Source organism: Oryctolagus cuniculus, chromosome 8 (genome assembly GCF_051225735.1).
Source record: "Oryctolagus cuniculus isolate XC-2025 breed Fujian yellow rabbit chromosome 8, ASM5122573v1, whole genome shotgun sequence".
In the NCBI taxonomy this organism is placed as follows: domain Eukaryota; kingdom Metazoa; phylum Chordata; class Mammalia; order Lagomorpha; family Leporidae; genus Oryctolagus; species Oryctolagus cuniculus.
In genome coordinates, this window is record NC_142874.1 from 141,252,802 (window position 1) to 141,265,938 (window position 13,137).

Below are 13,137 nucleotides of genomic sequence, written 5' to 3' on the forward strand. Positions count from 1 at the left end.
GCCGGCCACTCCATGATGTGCCGGTATGTGCTTCCATTTCTGAAATGCAAACAAAGAAGAACGCTGGAAAGACTAAGAGTGGAAAATAGGTTTCTTTATTTGGTAAACCCTTAGAAAGGCATACTTTAATTTCCTTGGTTTAGTTTTACAGTTTTAATTTAGTTACTTTATTTCAAACAAGGTACACACACACACACACACACACACACACAACTGTTTGTAAACACATTTCACAGTTAACTCTCCTAATGCAATTCATTCAGGACAGAGGTCCTGTGTGGGAGGTTAGTACGCTGTGATTTCAGTTGTGAGTTTAACAAACACAAACTGTGGCGATTCTGGAGGATGAAGGGCTCCTGTTCAGGAGCTTGGGATGATCACACAATGTGGTTGATGCTTCAAGACAATGGTTGATTTCCAGAGGCTCCTAGTAGGTGCAACGAAACTCCCGGGGACTGTGACAACCTGAGGTCATACATTGTGGTAAGAGAGAGGGCCATGAGGTTCGCCCTCACGATTGACTTGGAGAAATCTGTCACCAAGACTTCCATGAGAGGTGATGGAGAGGAAAGCATGAAGCAGGATTGTTTGTAGCCAAAGGAGAAGGAGGCCATTATTCCCCATCTTTCTCAGCTGCTTCAGAATTCCTTCATGAAGCAGAGAGTTCTGTGCCTCCAATCTCAACAATTGCCTAGCGACATGACACGCTGGAAAGCACACATCTCGATCCAACATTGTGGCCTCACACAAAACACAGTCTCTCACCCCTTGCAAATGCAGAAGACATAGACATTTGGTTCCAACCTAAGCTTCCAATTCACACCTAGGACAGTTCATAAGGACAAACCCTTTGCCCTTGCAAATGCAAACACTTAACTCGTGCACTGTCACCCAACCACATAATCGTGAAGTCCTCTTGCACTAACGTCAGCGGAACAGCAACAACAGAGGCCTCTTTGCAGGTTTGTTCTTCCTCTTGGGAGGTTTGCTCCTTCCTCCCGGACAAGGGAGGTTGCCAGGATTCATGGCTACCTGCTGAGTGATGTGCCCAGCTGCCCCGTGCAGCAGGGCCCTTTCCTGGTCAGGATGGTGCTTCCTCATCCCTGCGGCAGATCTTGCCTGGTGAATTACGATCGCATTGCTGGGCAGCGTGGGCTCCACTGTCCTGAGGCTGAATGCACTCCTTGCTCTGTTCTGGGCTTGGAGGGCTTGCCACGCATCCAAGGTCAAGTCCTGAGTTGTTTGCTCCAAGTGCTCCTCTGACTCTCCAGCTTCAAGAGGGGAAGGCCTTTCAAGCTCTCCTGGTGTATGGCCACGTGTGTTTGCAGCCTCCAAGTCGGAGGGTCCCCTGCCTGGAGACACTGTCCCATGTTCTCCTCCAACTCCACTCTTGCGGACATAAAATAGCACGTAGGCACTTTGATTCAGGACACAAGTGGTGTCACAGGCAGTGACCTTCGCATCATCCATTTTATACCAGTGGCCACTGCCAGCTTTGACATAGCAGAAGTAGTGTCCTGATTGACACCTCAAGCCAACGTGGACGAGAACCGCATAGAGAACATAGTCCAGTGGCCTCCCGTTCTGCTGAGACATGTAAGGTCTCATGTCCAGGCACTCGGGATAGTGCACTTGTCCTCCAAGTTTCTCACCCGTGAACTCAGAAAACCGTTTCAATACAAAGAGAAGCACCTTGCCAGCCGATTGCAAGGTGAGTGTCTTGGAAGCAGCTGTCTTCTGTAGGCAGGTAGCACAGTGATAGGCGTTTTCTCCAGCTAGCTCTTCAGGTTGCACCAAGTGCTGCAAAGCTTGCTCCACACTGTCGGCTGTCTTGATATCCAATGCGATCTCCAGGTAAGGGTCCAAGGTTTCTGAAATGCCTTGGCACTGGAGACATTGGATTTGAGACCTCCAGTGTCCTCCCACTATCTTCTGGGATGGAGATTGGTCCTCTTGGGGACCCACCCCGTCCGTGAGCCCAGGCAGACCTGCTGCCTTCAGGACATCCAGAGCAAACATCAGAAATTCGTGGGCGTCTTCCTGCCTGTTTGTGTGAAAGCCAGCAGCCAGCACTTGACAGGGCTGGATCACGTCGCCAGGACTGTGGAGGGCCCAGAGAAAGTGCGTTTCCACGGCACACAGAATGCAGCGATCCGAACGACGACAGCTTTGAGAATGCACCTGGGACAGCATATAGTTGGCGAGGGGTGGGGTATACGTGAGACACTGCAGGGCTGCATTCAGGTAGCAGGTGTTTCCCGTATTCTGCAGACCGGCCCCAATGCCATAAGGTCTCTTCCAGCTGCAGCTCAGAGAAGCTCCTCCACTGGGAGCCAGATGGGTCGCCCCCGAAGCCAAATCACTTTGCAGCGGGAGCTCTTTCTGAGGTGAGGGTGGTGATTTCCCTGGGAGACAAACACCACCATGAGTATCATCCCCCTCTGAGCTAGAATGGGAAAGTTGGCGTGTTGGCAAGTCATTAAAGTGGAACTCACCTTCCTTGAGAGGTGAAGCAGCCATCATGTCTCCAGGAGCCACTGTCACAAGGCAGCAAGATGCTTCCACCTCTGAGACTGGCATCCAAGGACCACCTGTTCCTCTCCCCCCTCCTTTTATAGTCCACACTGCATGCCACACCCTGGACCTGCTACAGGACCCACCCATCCGCTTCCAGCCCTTGATGGGATTAGGGGCTTTAGGGTGTGGTTTCACGCCCTCACAGCCTCTGGGCCTTCACCGCTTGATTCCACTACCTGGGGAAGATGCATGTGAAGGATAAGGCTTTCATGTGCCTTGTGGAACTTGGTGATGTGCCATGATGTGCTTCTATGTGCCTTGGAGTTCTTCAAGGAAAACAAAGAAGAATGCTGGAGAGACTGATGGCTGAAAGCAGGTTTTGGGTTTTAGTTTGCTGAGCCCTTATAAAGGAACATTTTAACTTTTGTTTAGTTTTGCAATTCTGTACATATTCTCCAAAGAAGCTTTTTACGTATGGAATACAACCCTTCCAACCCTTCTCCTCATTCATCTGCCATTCCCCGTCCCATTCTCCATTAAGATATATTTTCTTCTTTTTTAAATGGTTCTTTATTTATTGGAAAGTCAGAGTTACACAGAGCGAGGAGAGGCAGAGAGAGAGAGAGAAAGAGAGAGAAAGAGAGAGAGAGGGTTCCATCCGATTACTCACTCGCCTACTGGCCTAAAAAGCAAGAGTTGCACCAATCTGAAGCCAGGAGACAGAGGCTTCCTCCATGTCTCCCATGCAGGAACAGTCGGCCAAGGGCTTGGGCCATCTTGTCCTGCTCTCCAAGGCCATAACAGAGAGCTAGATTGCAAGTGGAGCAGCCGGGTCTCAAACCAGTGCCCATACGGGATGCTGGCATTTCAGGACAGGGCGTTAACCCACTGCACCACAACGATGGCCCCTATACTACTTTTCTAAGATTTCCATATGAATTTGAAAGGTGCTGTTATGTAGAGGCACAGGGAGGGACGCATGAAGGGAGAGAGACTGAGAGAGAGAGAGAGAGAGAGAGTGAGAGAGAGAGAGAGAGAGGTTGTCCTTCCAATGGTTCACTCCCCAAATTGCCACAACACATGATCTGTGCCTATCCACATCCTTGAGCCAGAAGCTTCTTCCAGGTCTGCCATGTGTGTGCAGAGGCCCAAGGTTGCAAGCCACCTTGTCCTGCTTTCCCAGGCCATAGCAGAGAGCTGGATCGGAAGTCAAGCAGCTGGGACTTGAACCGGCGCCCATATGGGATGCCAGCACGGCAGGCGGCGGCTTTCCCTGCTCTGCCACAGTGCCGGCCCCTCCATGATGTGCCGGTATGTGCTTCCATTTCTGAAATGCAAACAAAGAAGAACGCTGGAAAGACTAAGAGTGGAAAATAGGTTTCTTTATTTGGTAAACCCTTAGAAAGGCATACTTTAATTTCCTTGGTTTAGTTTTACAGTTTTAATTTAGTTACTTTATTTCAAACAAGGTACACACACACACACACACACACACACAACTGTTTGAAAACACATTTCACAGTTAACTCTCCTAATGCAATTCATTCAGGACAGAGGTCCTGTGTGGGAGGTTAGTACGCTGTGATTTCAGTTGTGAGTTTAAGAAACACAAACTGTGGCGATTCTGGAGGTTGAAGGGCTCCTGTTCAGGAGCTTGGGATGATCACACAATGTGGTTGATGCTTCAAGACAATGGTTGATTTCCAGAGGCTCCTAGTAGGTGCAACGAAACTCCCAGGGACTGTGACAACCTGAGGTCATACATTGTGGTAAGAGAGAGGGCCATGAGGTTCGCCCTCACGATTGACTTGGAGAAATCTGTCACCAAGACTTCCATGAGAGGTGATGGAGAGGAAAGCATGAAGCAGGATTGTTTGTAGCCAAAGGAGAAGGAGGCCATTATTCCCCATCTTTCTCAGCTGCTTCAGAATTCCTTCATGAAGCAGAGAGTTCTGTGCCTCCAATCTCAACAATTGCCTAGCGACATGACACGCTGGAAAGCACACATCTCGATCCAACATTGTGGCCTCACACAAAACACAGTCTCTCACCCCTTGCAAATGCAGAAGACATAGACATTTGGTTCCAACCTAAGCTTCCAATTCACACCTAGGACAGTTCATAAGGACAAACCCTTTGCCCTTGCAAATGCAAACACTTAACTCGTGCACTGTCACCCAACCACATAATCGTGAAGTCCTCTTGCACTAACGTCAGCGGAACAGCAACAACAGAGGCCTCTTTGCAGGTTTGTTCTTCCTCTTGGGAGGTTTGCTCCTTCCTCCCGGACAAGGGAGGTTGCCAGGATTCATGGCTACCTGCTGAGTGATGTGCCCAGCTGCCCCGTGCAGCAGGGCCCTTTCCTGGTCAGGATGGTGCTTCCTCATCCCTGCGGCAGATCTTGCCTGGTGAATTACGATCGCATTGCTGGGCAGCGTGGGCTCCACTGTCCTGAGGCTGAATGCACTCCTTGCTCTGTTCTGGGCTTGGAGGGCTTGCCACGCATCCAAGGTCAAGTCCTGAGTTGTTTGCTCCAAGTGCTCCTCTGACTCTCCAGCTTCAAGAGGGGAAGGCCTTTCAAGCTCTCCTGGTGTATGGCCACGTGTGTTTGCAGCCTCCAAGTCGGAGGGTCCCCTGCCTGGAGACACTGTCCCATGTTCTCCTCCAACTCCACTCTTGCGGACATAAAATAGCACGTAGGCACTTTGATTCAGGACACAAGTGGTGTCACAGGCAGTGACCTTCGCATCATCCATTTTATACCAGTGGCCACTGCCAGCTTTGACATAGCAGAAGTAGTGTCCTGATTGACACCTCAAGCCAATGTGGACGAGAACCGCATAGAGAACATAGTCCAGTGGCCTCCCGTTCTGCTGAGACATGTAAGGTCTCATGTCCAGGCACTCGGGATAGTGCACTTGTCCTCCAAGTTTCTCACCCGTGAACTCAGAAAACCGTTTCAATACAAAGAGAAGCACCTTGCCAGCCGATTGCAAGGTGAGTGTCTTGGAAGCAGCTGTCTTCTGTAGGCAGGTAGCACAGTGATAGGCGTTTTCTCCAGCTAGCTCTTCAGGTTGCACCAAGTGCTGCAAAGCTTGCTCCACACTGTCGGCTGTCTTGATATCCAATGCGATCTCCAGGTAAGGGTCCAAGGTTTCTGAAATGCCTTGGCACTGGAGACATTGGATTTGAGACCTCCAGTGTCCTCCCACTATCTGCTGGGATGGAGATTGGTCCTCTTGGGGACCCACCCCGTCCGTGAGCCCAGGCAGACCTGCTGCCTTCAGGACATCCAGAGCAAACATCAGAAATTCGTGGGCGTCTTCCTGCCTGTTTGTGTGAAAGCCAGCAGCCAGCACTTGACAGGGCTGGATCACGTCGCCAGGACTGTGCAGGGCCCAGAGAAAGTGCGTTTCCACGGCACACAGAATGCAGCGATCCGAACGACGACAGCTTTGAGAATGCACCTGGGACAGCATATAGTTGGCGAGGGGTGGGGTATACGTGAGACACTGCAGGGCTGCATTCAGGTAGCAGGTGTTGCCCGTATTCTGCAGACCGGCCCCAATGCCATAAGGTCTCTTCCAGCTGCAGCTCAGAGAAGCTCCTCCACTGGGAGCCAGATGGGTCGCCCCCGAAGCCAAATCACTTTGCAGCGGGAGCTCTTTCTGAGGTGAGGGTGGTGATTTCCCTGGGAGACAAACACCACCATGAGTATCATCCCCCTCTGAGCTAGAATGGGAAAGTTGGCGTGTTGGCAAGTCATTAAAGTGGAACTCACCTTCCTTGAGAGGTGAAGCAGCCATCATGTCTCCAGGAGCCACTGTCACAAGGCAGCAAGATGCTTCCACCTCTGAGACTGGCATCCAAGGACCACCTGTTCCTCTCCCCCCTCCTTTTATAGTCCACACTGCATGCCACACCCTGGACCTGCTACAGGACCCACCCATCCGCTTCCAGCCCTTGATGGGATTAGGGGCTTTAGGGTGTGGTCTCACGCCCTCACAGCCTCTGGGCCTTCACCGCTTGATTCCACTACCTGGGGAAGATGCATGTGAAGGATAAGGCTTTCATGTGCCTTGTGGAACTTGGTGATGTGCCATGATGTGCTTCTATGTGCCTTGGAGTTCTTCAAGGAAAACAAAGAAGAATGCTGGAGAGACTGATGGCTGAAAGCAGGTTTTGGGTTTTAGTTTGCTGAGCCCTTATAAAGGAACATTTTAACTTTTGTTTAGTTTTGCAATTCTGTACATATTCTCCAAAGAAGCTTTTTACGTATGGAATACAACCCTTCCAACCCTTCTCCTCATTCATCTGCCATTCCCCGTCCCATTCTCCATTAAGATATATTTTCTTCTTTTCTAAATGGTTCTTTATTTATTGGAAAGTCAGAGTTACACAGAGCGAGGAGAGGCAGAGAGAGAGAGAGAAAGAGAGAGAAAGAGAGAGAGAGGGTTCCATCCGATTACTCACTCGCCTACTGGCCTAAAAAGCAAGAGTTGCACCAATCTGAAGCCAGGAGACAGAGGCTTCCTCCATGTCTCCCATGCAGGAACAGTCGGCCAAGGGCTTGGGCCATCTTGTCCTGCTCTCCAAGGCCATAACAGAGAGCTAGATTGCAAGTGGAGCAGCCGGGTCTCAAACCAGTGCCCATACGGGATGCTGGCATTTCAGGACAGGGCGTTAACCCACTGCACCACAACGATGGCCCCTATACTACTTTTCTAAGATTTCCATATGAATTTGAAAGGTGCTGTTATGTAGAGGCACAGGGAGGGACGCATGAAGGGAGAGAGACTGAGAGAGAGAGAGAGAGAGAGAGTGAGAGAGAGAGAGAGAGAGGTTGTCCTTCCAATGGTTCACTCCCCAAATTGCCACAACACATGATCTGTGCCTATCCACATCCTTGAGCCAGAAGCTTCTTCCAGGTCTGCCATGTGTGTGCAGAGGCCCAAGGTTGCAAGCCACCTTGTCCTGCTTTCCCAGGCCATAGCAGAGAGCTGGATCGGAAGTCAAGCAGCTGGGACTTGAACCCGCGCCCATATGGGATGCCAGCACGGCAGGCGGCGGCTTTCCCTGCTCTGCCACAGTGCCGGCCCCTCCATGATGTGCTGGTATGTGCTTCCATTTCTGAAATGCAAACAAAGAAGAACGCTGGAAAGACTAAGAGTGGAAAATAGGTTTCTTTATTTGGTAAACCCTTAGAAAGGCATACTTTAATTTCCTTGGTTTAGTTTTACAGTTTTAATTTAGTTACTTTATTTCAAACAAGGTACACACACACACACACACACACACAACTGTTTGAAAACACATTTCACAGTTAACTCTCCTAATGCAATTCATTCAGGACAGAGGTCCTGTGTGGGAGGTTAGTACGCTGTGATTTCAGTTGTGAGTTTAAGAAACACAAACTGTGGCGATTCTGGAGGATGAAGGGCTCCTGTTCAGGAGCTTGGGATGATCACACAATGTGGTTGATGCTTCAAGACAATGGTTGATTTCCAGAGGCTCCTAGTAGGTGCAACGAAACTCCCAGGGACTGTGACAACCTGAGGTCATACATTGTGGTAAGAGAGAGGGCCATGAGGTTCGCCCTCATGATTGACTTGGAGAAATCTGTCACCAAGACTTCCATGAGAGGTGATGGAGAGGAAAGCATGAAGCAGGATTGTTTGTAGCCAAAGGAGAAGGAGGCCATTATTCCCCATCTTTCTCAGCTGCTTCAGAATTCCTTCATGAAGCAGAGAGTTCTGTGCCTCCAATCTCAACAATTGCTTAGCGACATGACACGCTGGAAAGCACACATCTCGATCCAACATTGTGGCCTCACACAAAACACAGTCTCTCACCCCTTGCAAATGCAGAAGACATAGACATTTGGTTCCAACCTAAGCTTCCAATTCACACCTAGGACAGTTCATAAGGACAAACCCTTTGCCCTTGCAAATACAAACACTTAACTCGTGCACTGTCACCCAACCACATAATCGTGAAGTCCTCTTGCACTAACGTCAGCGGAACAGCAACAACAGAGGCCTCTTTGCAGGTTTGTTCTTCCTCTTGGGAGGTTTGCTCCTTCCTCCCGGACAAGGGAGGTTGCCAGGATTCATGGCTACCTGCTGAGTGATGTGCCCAGCTGCCCCGTGCAGCAGGGCCCTTTCCTGGTCAGGATGGTGCTTCCTCATCCCTGCGGCAGATCTTGCCTGGTGAATTACGATCGCATTGCTGGGCAGCGTGGGCTCCACTGTCCTGAGGCTGAATGCACTCCTTGGTGTGTTCTGGGCTTGGAGGGCTTGCCACGCATCCAAGGTCAAGTCCTGAGTTGTTTGCTCCAAGTGCTCCTCTGACTCTCCAGCTTCAAGAGGGGAAGGCCTTTCAAGCTCTCCTGGTGTATGGCCACGTGTGTTTGCAGCCTCCAAGTCGGAGGGTCCCCTGCCTGGAGACACTGTCCCATGTTCTCCTCCAACTCCACTCTTGCGGACATAAAATAGCACGTAGGCACTTTGATTCAGGACACAAGTGGTGTCACAGGCAGTGACCTTCGCATCATCCATTTTATACCAGTGGCCACTGCCAGCTTTGACATAGCAGAAGTAGTGTCCTGATTGACACCTCAAGCCAACGTGGACGAGAACCACATAGAGAACATAGTCCAGTGGCCGCCCGTTCTGCTGAGACATGTAAGGTCTCATGTCCAGGCACTCGGGATAGTGCACTTGTCCTCCAAGTTTCTCACCCGTGAACTCAGAAAACCGTTTCAATACAAAGAGAAGCACCTTGCCAGCCGATTGCAAGGTGAGTGTCTTGGAAGCAGCTGTCTTCTGTAGGCAGGTAGCACAGTGATAGGCGTTTTCTCCAGCTAGCTCTTCAGGTTGCACCAAGTGCTGCAAAGCTTGCTCCACACTGTCGGCTGTCTTGATATCCAACGCGATCTCCAGGTAAGGGTCCAAGGTTTCTGAAATGCCTTGGCACTGGAGACATTGGATTTGAGACCTCCAGTGTCCTCCCACTATCTGCTGGGATGGAGATTGGTCCTCTTGGGGACCCACCCCGTCCGTGAGCCCAGGCAGACCTGCTGCCTTCAGGACATCCAGAGCAAACATCAGAAATTCGTGGGCGTCTTCCTGCCTGTTTGTGTGAAAGCCAGCAGCCAGCACTTGACAGGGCTGGATCACGTCGCCAGGACTGTGCAGGGCCCAGAGAAAGTGCGTTTCCACGGCACACAGAATGCAGCGATCCGAACGACGACAGCTTTGAGAATGCACCTGGGACAGCATATAGTTGGCGAGGGGTGGGGTATACGTGAGACACTGCAGGGCTGCATTCAGGTAGCAGGTGTTGCCCGTATTCTGCAGACCGGCCCCAATGCCATAAGGTCTCTTCCAGCTGCAGCTCAGAGAAGCTCCTCCACTGGGAGCCAGATGGGTCGCCCCCGAAGCCAAATCACTTTGCAGCGGGAGCTCTTTCTGAGGTGAGGGTGGTGATTTCCCTGGGAGACAAACACCACCATGAGTATCATCCCCCTCTGAGCTAGAATGGGAAAGTTGGCGTGTTGGCAAGTCATTAAAGTGGAACTCACCTTCCTTGAGAGGTGAAGCAGCCATCATGTCTCCAGGAGCCACTGTCACAAGGCAGCAAGATGCTTCCACCTCTGAGACTGGCATCCAAGGACCACCTGTTCCTCTCCCCCCTCCTTTTATAGTCCACACTGCATGCCACACCCTGGACCTGCTACAGGACCCACCCATCCGCTTCCAGCCCTTGATGGGATTAGGGGCTTTAGGGTGTGGTCTCATGCCCTCACAGCCTCTGGGCCTTCACCGCTTGATTCCACTACCTGGGGAAGATGCATGTGAAGGATAAGGCTTTCATGTGCCTTGTGGAACTTGGTGATGTGCCATGATGTGCTTCTATGTGCCTTGGAGTTCTTCAAGGAAAACAAAGAAGAATGCTGGAGAGACTGATGGCTGAAAGCAGGTTTTGGGTTTTAGTTTGCTGAGCCCTTATAAAGGAACATTTTAACTTTTGTTTAGTTTTGCAATTCTGTACATATTCTCCAAAGAAGCTTTTTACGTATGGAATACAACCCTTCCAACCCTTCTCCTCATTCATCTGCCATTCCCCGTCCCATTCTCCATTAAGATATATTTTCTTCTTTTTTAAATGGTTCTTTATTTATTGGAAAGTCAGAGTTACACAGAGCGAGGAGAGGCAGAGAGAGAGAGAGAAAGAGAGAGAGAGGGTTCCATCCGATTACTCACTCCCCTACTGGCCTAAAAAGCAAGAGTTGCACCAATCTGAAGCCAGGAGACAGAGGCTTCCTCCATGTCTCCCATGCAGGAACAGTCGGCCAAGGGCTTGGGCCATCTTGTCCTGCTCTCCAAGGCCATAACAGAGAGCTAGATTGCAAGTGGAGCAGCCGGGTCTCAAACCAGTGCCCATACGGGATGCTGGCATTTCAGGACAGGGCGTTAACCCACTGCACCACAACGATGGCCCCTATACTACTTTTCTAAGATTTCCATATGAATTTGAAAGGTGCTGTTATGTAGAGGCACAGGGAGGGACGCATGAAGGGAGAGAGACTGAGAGAGAGAGAGAGAGAGAGAGTGAGAGAGAGAGAGAGAGAGGTTGTCCTTCCAATGGTTCACTCCCCAAATTGCCACAACACATGATCTGTGCCTATCCACATCCTTGAGCCAGAAGCTTCTTCCAGGTCTGCCATGTGTGTGCAGAGGCCCAAGGTTGCAAGCCACCTTGTCCTGCTTTCCCAGGCCATAGCAGAGAGCTGGATCGGAAGTCAAGCAGCTGGGACTTGAACCGGTGCCCATATGGGATGCCAGCACGGCAGGCGGCGGCTTTCCCTGCTCTGCCACAGTGCCGGCCCCTCCATGATGTGCTGGTATGTGCTTCCATTTCTGAAATGCAAACAAAGAAGAACGCTGGAAAGACTAAGAGTGGAAAATAGGTTTCTTTATTTGGTAAACCCTTAGAAAGGCATACTTTAATTTCCTTGGTTTAGTTTTACAGTTTTAATTTAGTTACTTTATTTCAAACAAGGTACACACACACACACACACACAAACACAACTGTTTGTAAACACATTTCACAGTTAACTCTCCTAATGCAATTCATTCAGGACAGAGGTCCTGTGTGGGAGGTTAGTACGCTGTGATTTCAGTTGTGAGTTTAAGAAACACAAACTGTGGCGATTCTGGAGGATGAAGGGCTCCTGTTCAGGAGCTTGGGATGATCACACAATGTGGTTGATGCTTCAAGACAATGGTTGATTTCCAGAGGCTCCTAGTAGGTGCAACGAAACTCCCAGGGACTGTGACAACCTGAGGTCATACATTGTGGTAAGAGAGAGGGCCATGAGGTTCGCCCTCACGATTGACTTGGAGAAATCTGTCACGGAACAGCAACAACAGAGGCCTCTTTGCAGGTTTGTTCTTCCTCTTGGGGGGTTTGCTCCTTCCTCCCGGACAAGGGAGGTTGCCAGGATTCATGGCTACCTGCTGAGTGATGTGCCCAGCTGCCCCGTGCAGCAGGGCCCTTTCCTGGTCAGGATGGTGCTTCCTCATCCCTGCGGCAGATCTTGCCTGGTGAATTACCATCGCATTGCTGGGCAGCGTGGGCTCCACTGTCCTGAGGCTGAATGCACTCCTTGCTCTGTTCTGGGCTTGGAGGGCTTGCCACGCATCCAAGGTCAAGTCCCATATTTTCTTTATCCAGTCTACCGTTGATGGGCATTTAGGTTGGTTCCAGGTCTTGGCTGTTGTGAATTGTGCTGCGATAAACATTAGGGTGCAGACCGCTTTTTTGTTTGTCAATTTAAACTCCTTTGGGTAAATTCCAAGGAGTGGGATGGCTGGGTCGAACGGTAGGGTTATATTCAGGTTTCTGAGGAATCTCCAGACTGATTTCCATAGTGGCTTGACGAGTTTGCATTCCCACCAACAGTGGGTTAGTGTCCCTTTTTCCCCACATCCTTGCCAGCATCTGTTGTTGGTAGATTTCTGTATGTGAGCCATTCTAACTGGGGTGAGGTGAAACCTCATTGTGGTTTTGATTTGCATTTCCCTGATTGCTAGTGACCTTGAACATTTTTTCACGTGCCTGTTGGCCATTTGGATTTCCTCTTTTGCGAAATGTCTATTGAAGTCCTTGGCCCATCTCTTAAGTGGGTTGTTGGTTTTGTTTTTGTGGAGTTTCTTGATCTCTTTGTAGATTCTGGTTATTAACCCTTTATCTGTTGCATAGGTTGCAAATATTTTTTCCCATTCTGTCGGTTGTCTCTTCACTCTCCTGACTGTTTCTTTTGCAGTACAGAAACTTCTCAATTTGATGCAATCCCAATAGTTGATTTTGGCTTTGACTGCCTGTGCCTCCCAGGTCTTTTCCAGAAATTCTTTGCCTGTGCCAATATCTTGAAGGGTTTCTTCAATGTTCTCTAATAACTTAATGGTGTCAGGACGTAGATTTAGGTCTTTAATCCACGTTGAGTTGATTTTTGTGTAAGGTGTAAGGTAGGGGTCTTGCTTCATGCTTCTGCACGTGGAAATCCAGTTTTCCCAGCACCATTTATTGAATAGACTGTCCTTGCTCCAGGGATT

The 13,137-nt window shown here is 50.0% G+C and overlaps 3 protein-coding genes across 3 annotated transcripts; all 3 read right to left on the bottom strand.

The window, feature by feature from the left end:
* Window positions 1-927: 927 nt before the first annotated feature.
* Window positions 928-2,520, bottom strand: LOC138843328 (ubiquitin carboxyl-terminal hydrolase 17-like protein 13). Its single transcript, XM_070047134.2, has 2 exons — window positions 2,496-2,520; window positions 928-2,405 (listed from the first exon to the last, which is right to left on the bottom strand). Exons 1-2 carry the CDS (start codon window positions 2,518-2,520, stop codon window positions 928-930), a joined length of 1,503 nt encoding a protein of 500 aa, XP_069903235.2.
* A 2,210-nt stretch (window positions 2,521-4,730) lies between these two features.
* On the bottom strand, window positions 4,731-6,323 carry LOC138843329 (ubiquitin carboxyl-terminal hydrolase 17-like protein 13). Its single transcript, XM_070047135.2, has 2 exons — window positions 6,299-6,323; window positions 4,731-6,208 (listed from the first exon to the last, which is right to left on the bottom strand). Exons 1-2 carry the CDS (start codon window positions 6,321-6,323, stop codon window positions 4,731-4,733), a joined length of 1,503 nt encoding a protein of 500 aa, XP_069903236.2.
* Window positions 6,324-8,531: 2,208 nt separating this feature from the next.
* LOC138843330 (ubiquitin carboxyl-terminal hydrolase 17-like protein 13) lies at window positions 8,532-10,124 on the bottom strand. The gene is made up of 2 exons (XM_070047136.2): window positions 10,100-10,124; window positions 8,532-10,009 (listed from the first exon to the last, which is right to left on the bottom strand). The coding sequence occupies exons 1-2, from the start codon at window positions 10,122-10,124 to the stop codon at window positions 8,532-8,534; spliced, it is 1,503 nt and encodes a 500-aa protein (XP_069903237.2).
* Window positions 10,125-13,137: the final 3,013 nt, after the last annotated feature.

Excerpts from the sequence above, each read along its gene's own strand:
- LOC138843330 (XM_070047136.2), bottom strand. The coding sequence starts at position 10,124 with ATGGCTGCTTCACCTCTCAAGGAAG. Across the intron at positions 10,010-10,099 it reads TGCTTCACCTCTCAAGGAAG|GGAAATCACCACCCTCACCT; the intron begins GTGAGTTCCACT and ends TTTGTCTCCCAG.
- LOC138843329 (XM_070047135.2), bottom strand. The coding sequence starts at position 6,323 with ATGGCTGCTTCACCTCTCAAGGAAG. Across the intron at positions 6,209-6,298 it reads TGCTTCACCTCTCAAGGAAG|GGAAATCACCACCCTCACCT; the intron begins GTGAGTTCCACT and ends TTTGTCTCCCAG.
- LOC138843328 (XM_070047134.2), bottom strand. The coding sequence starts at position 2,520 with ATGGCTGCTTCACCTCTCAAGGAAG. Across the intron at positions 2,406-2,495 it reads TGCTTCACCTCTCAAGGAAG|GGAAATCACCACCCTCACCT; the intron begins GTGAGTTCCACT and ends TTTGTCTCCCAG.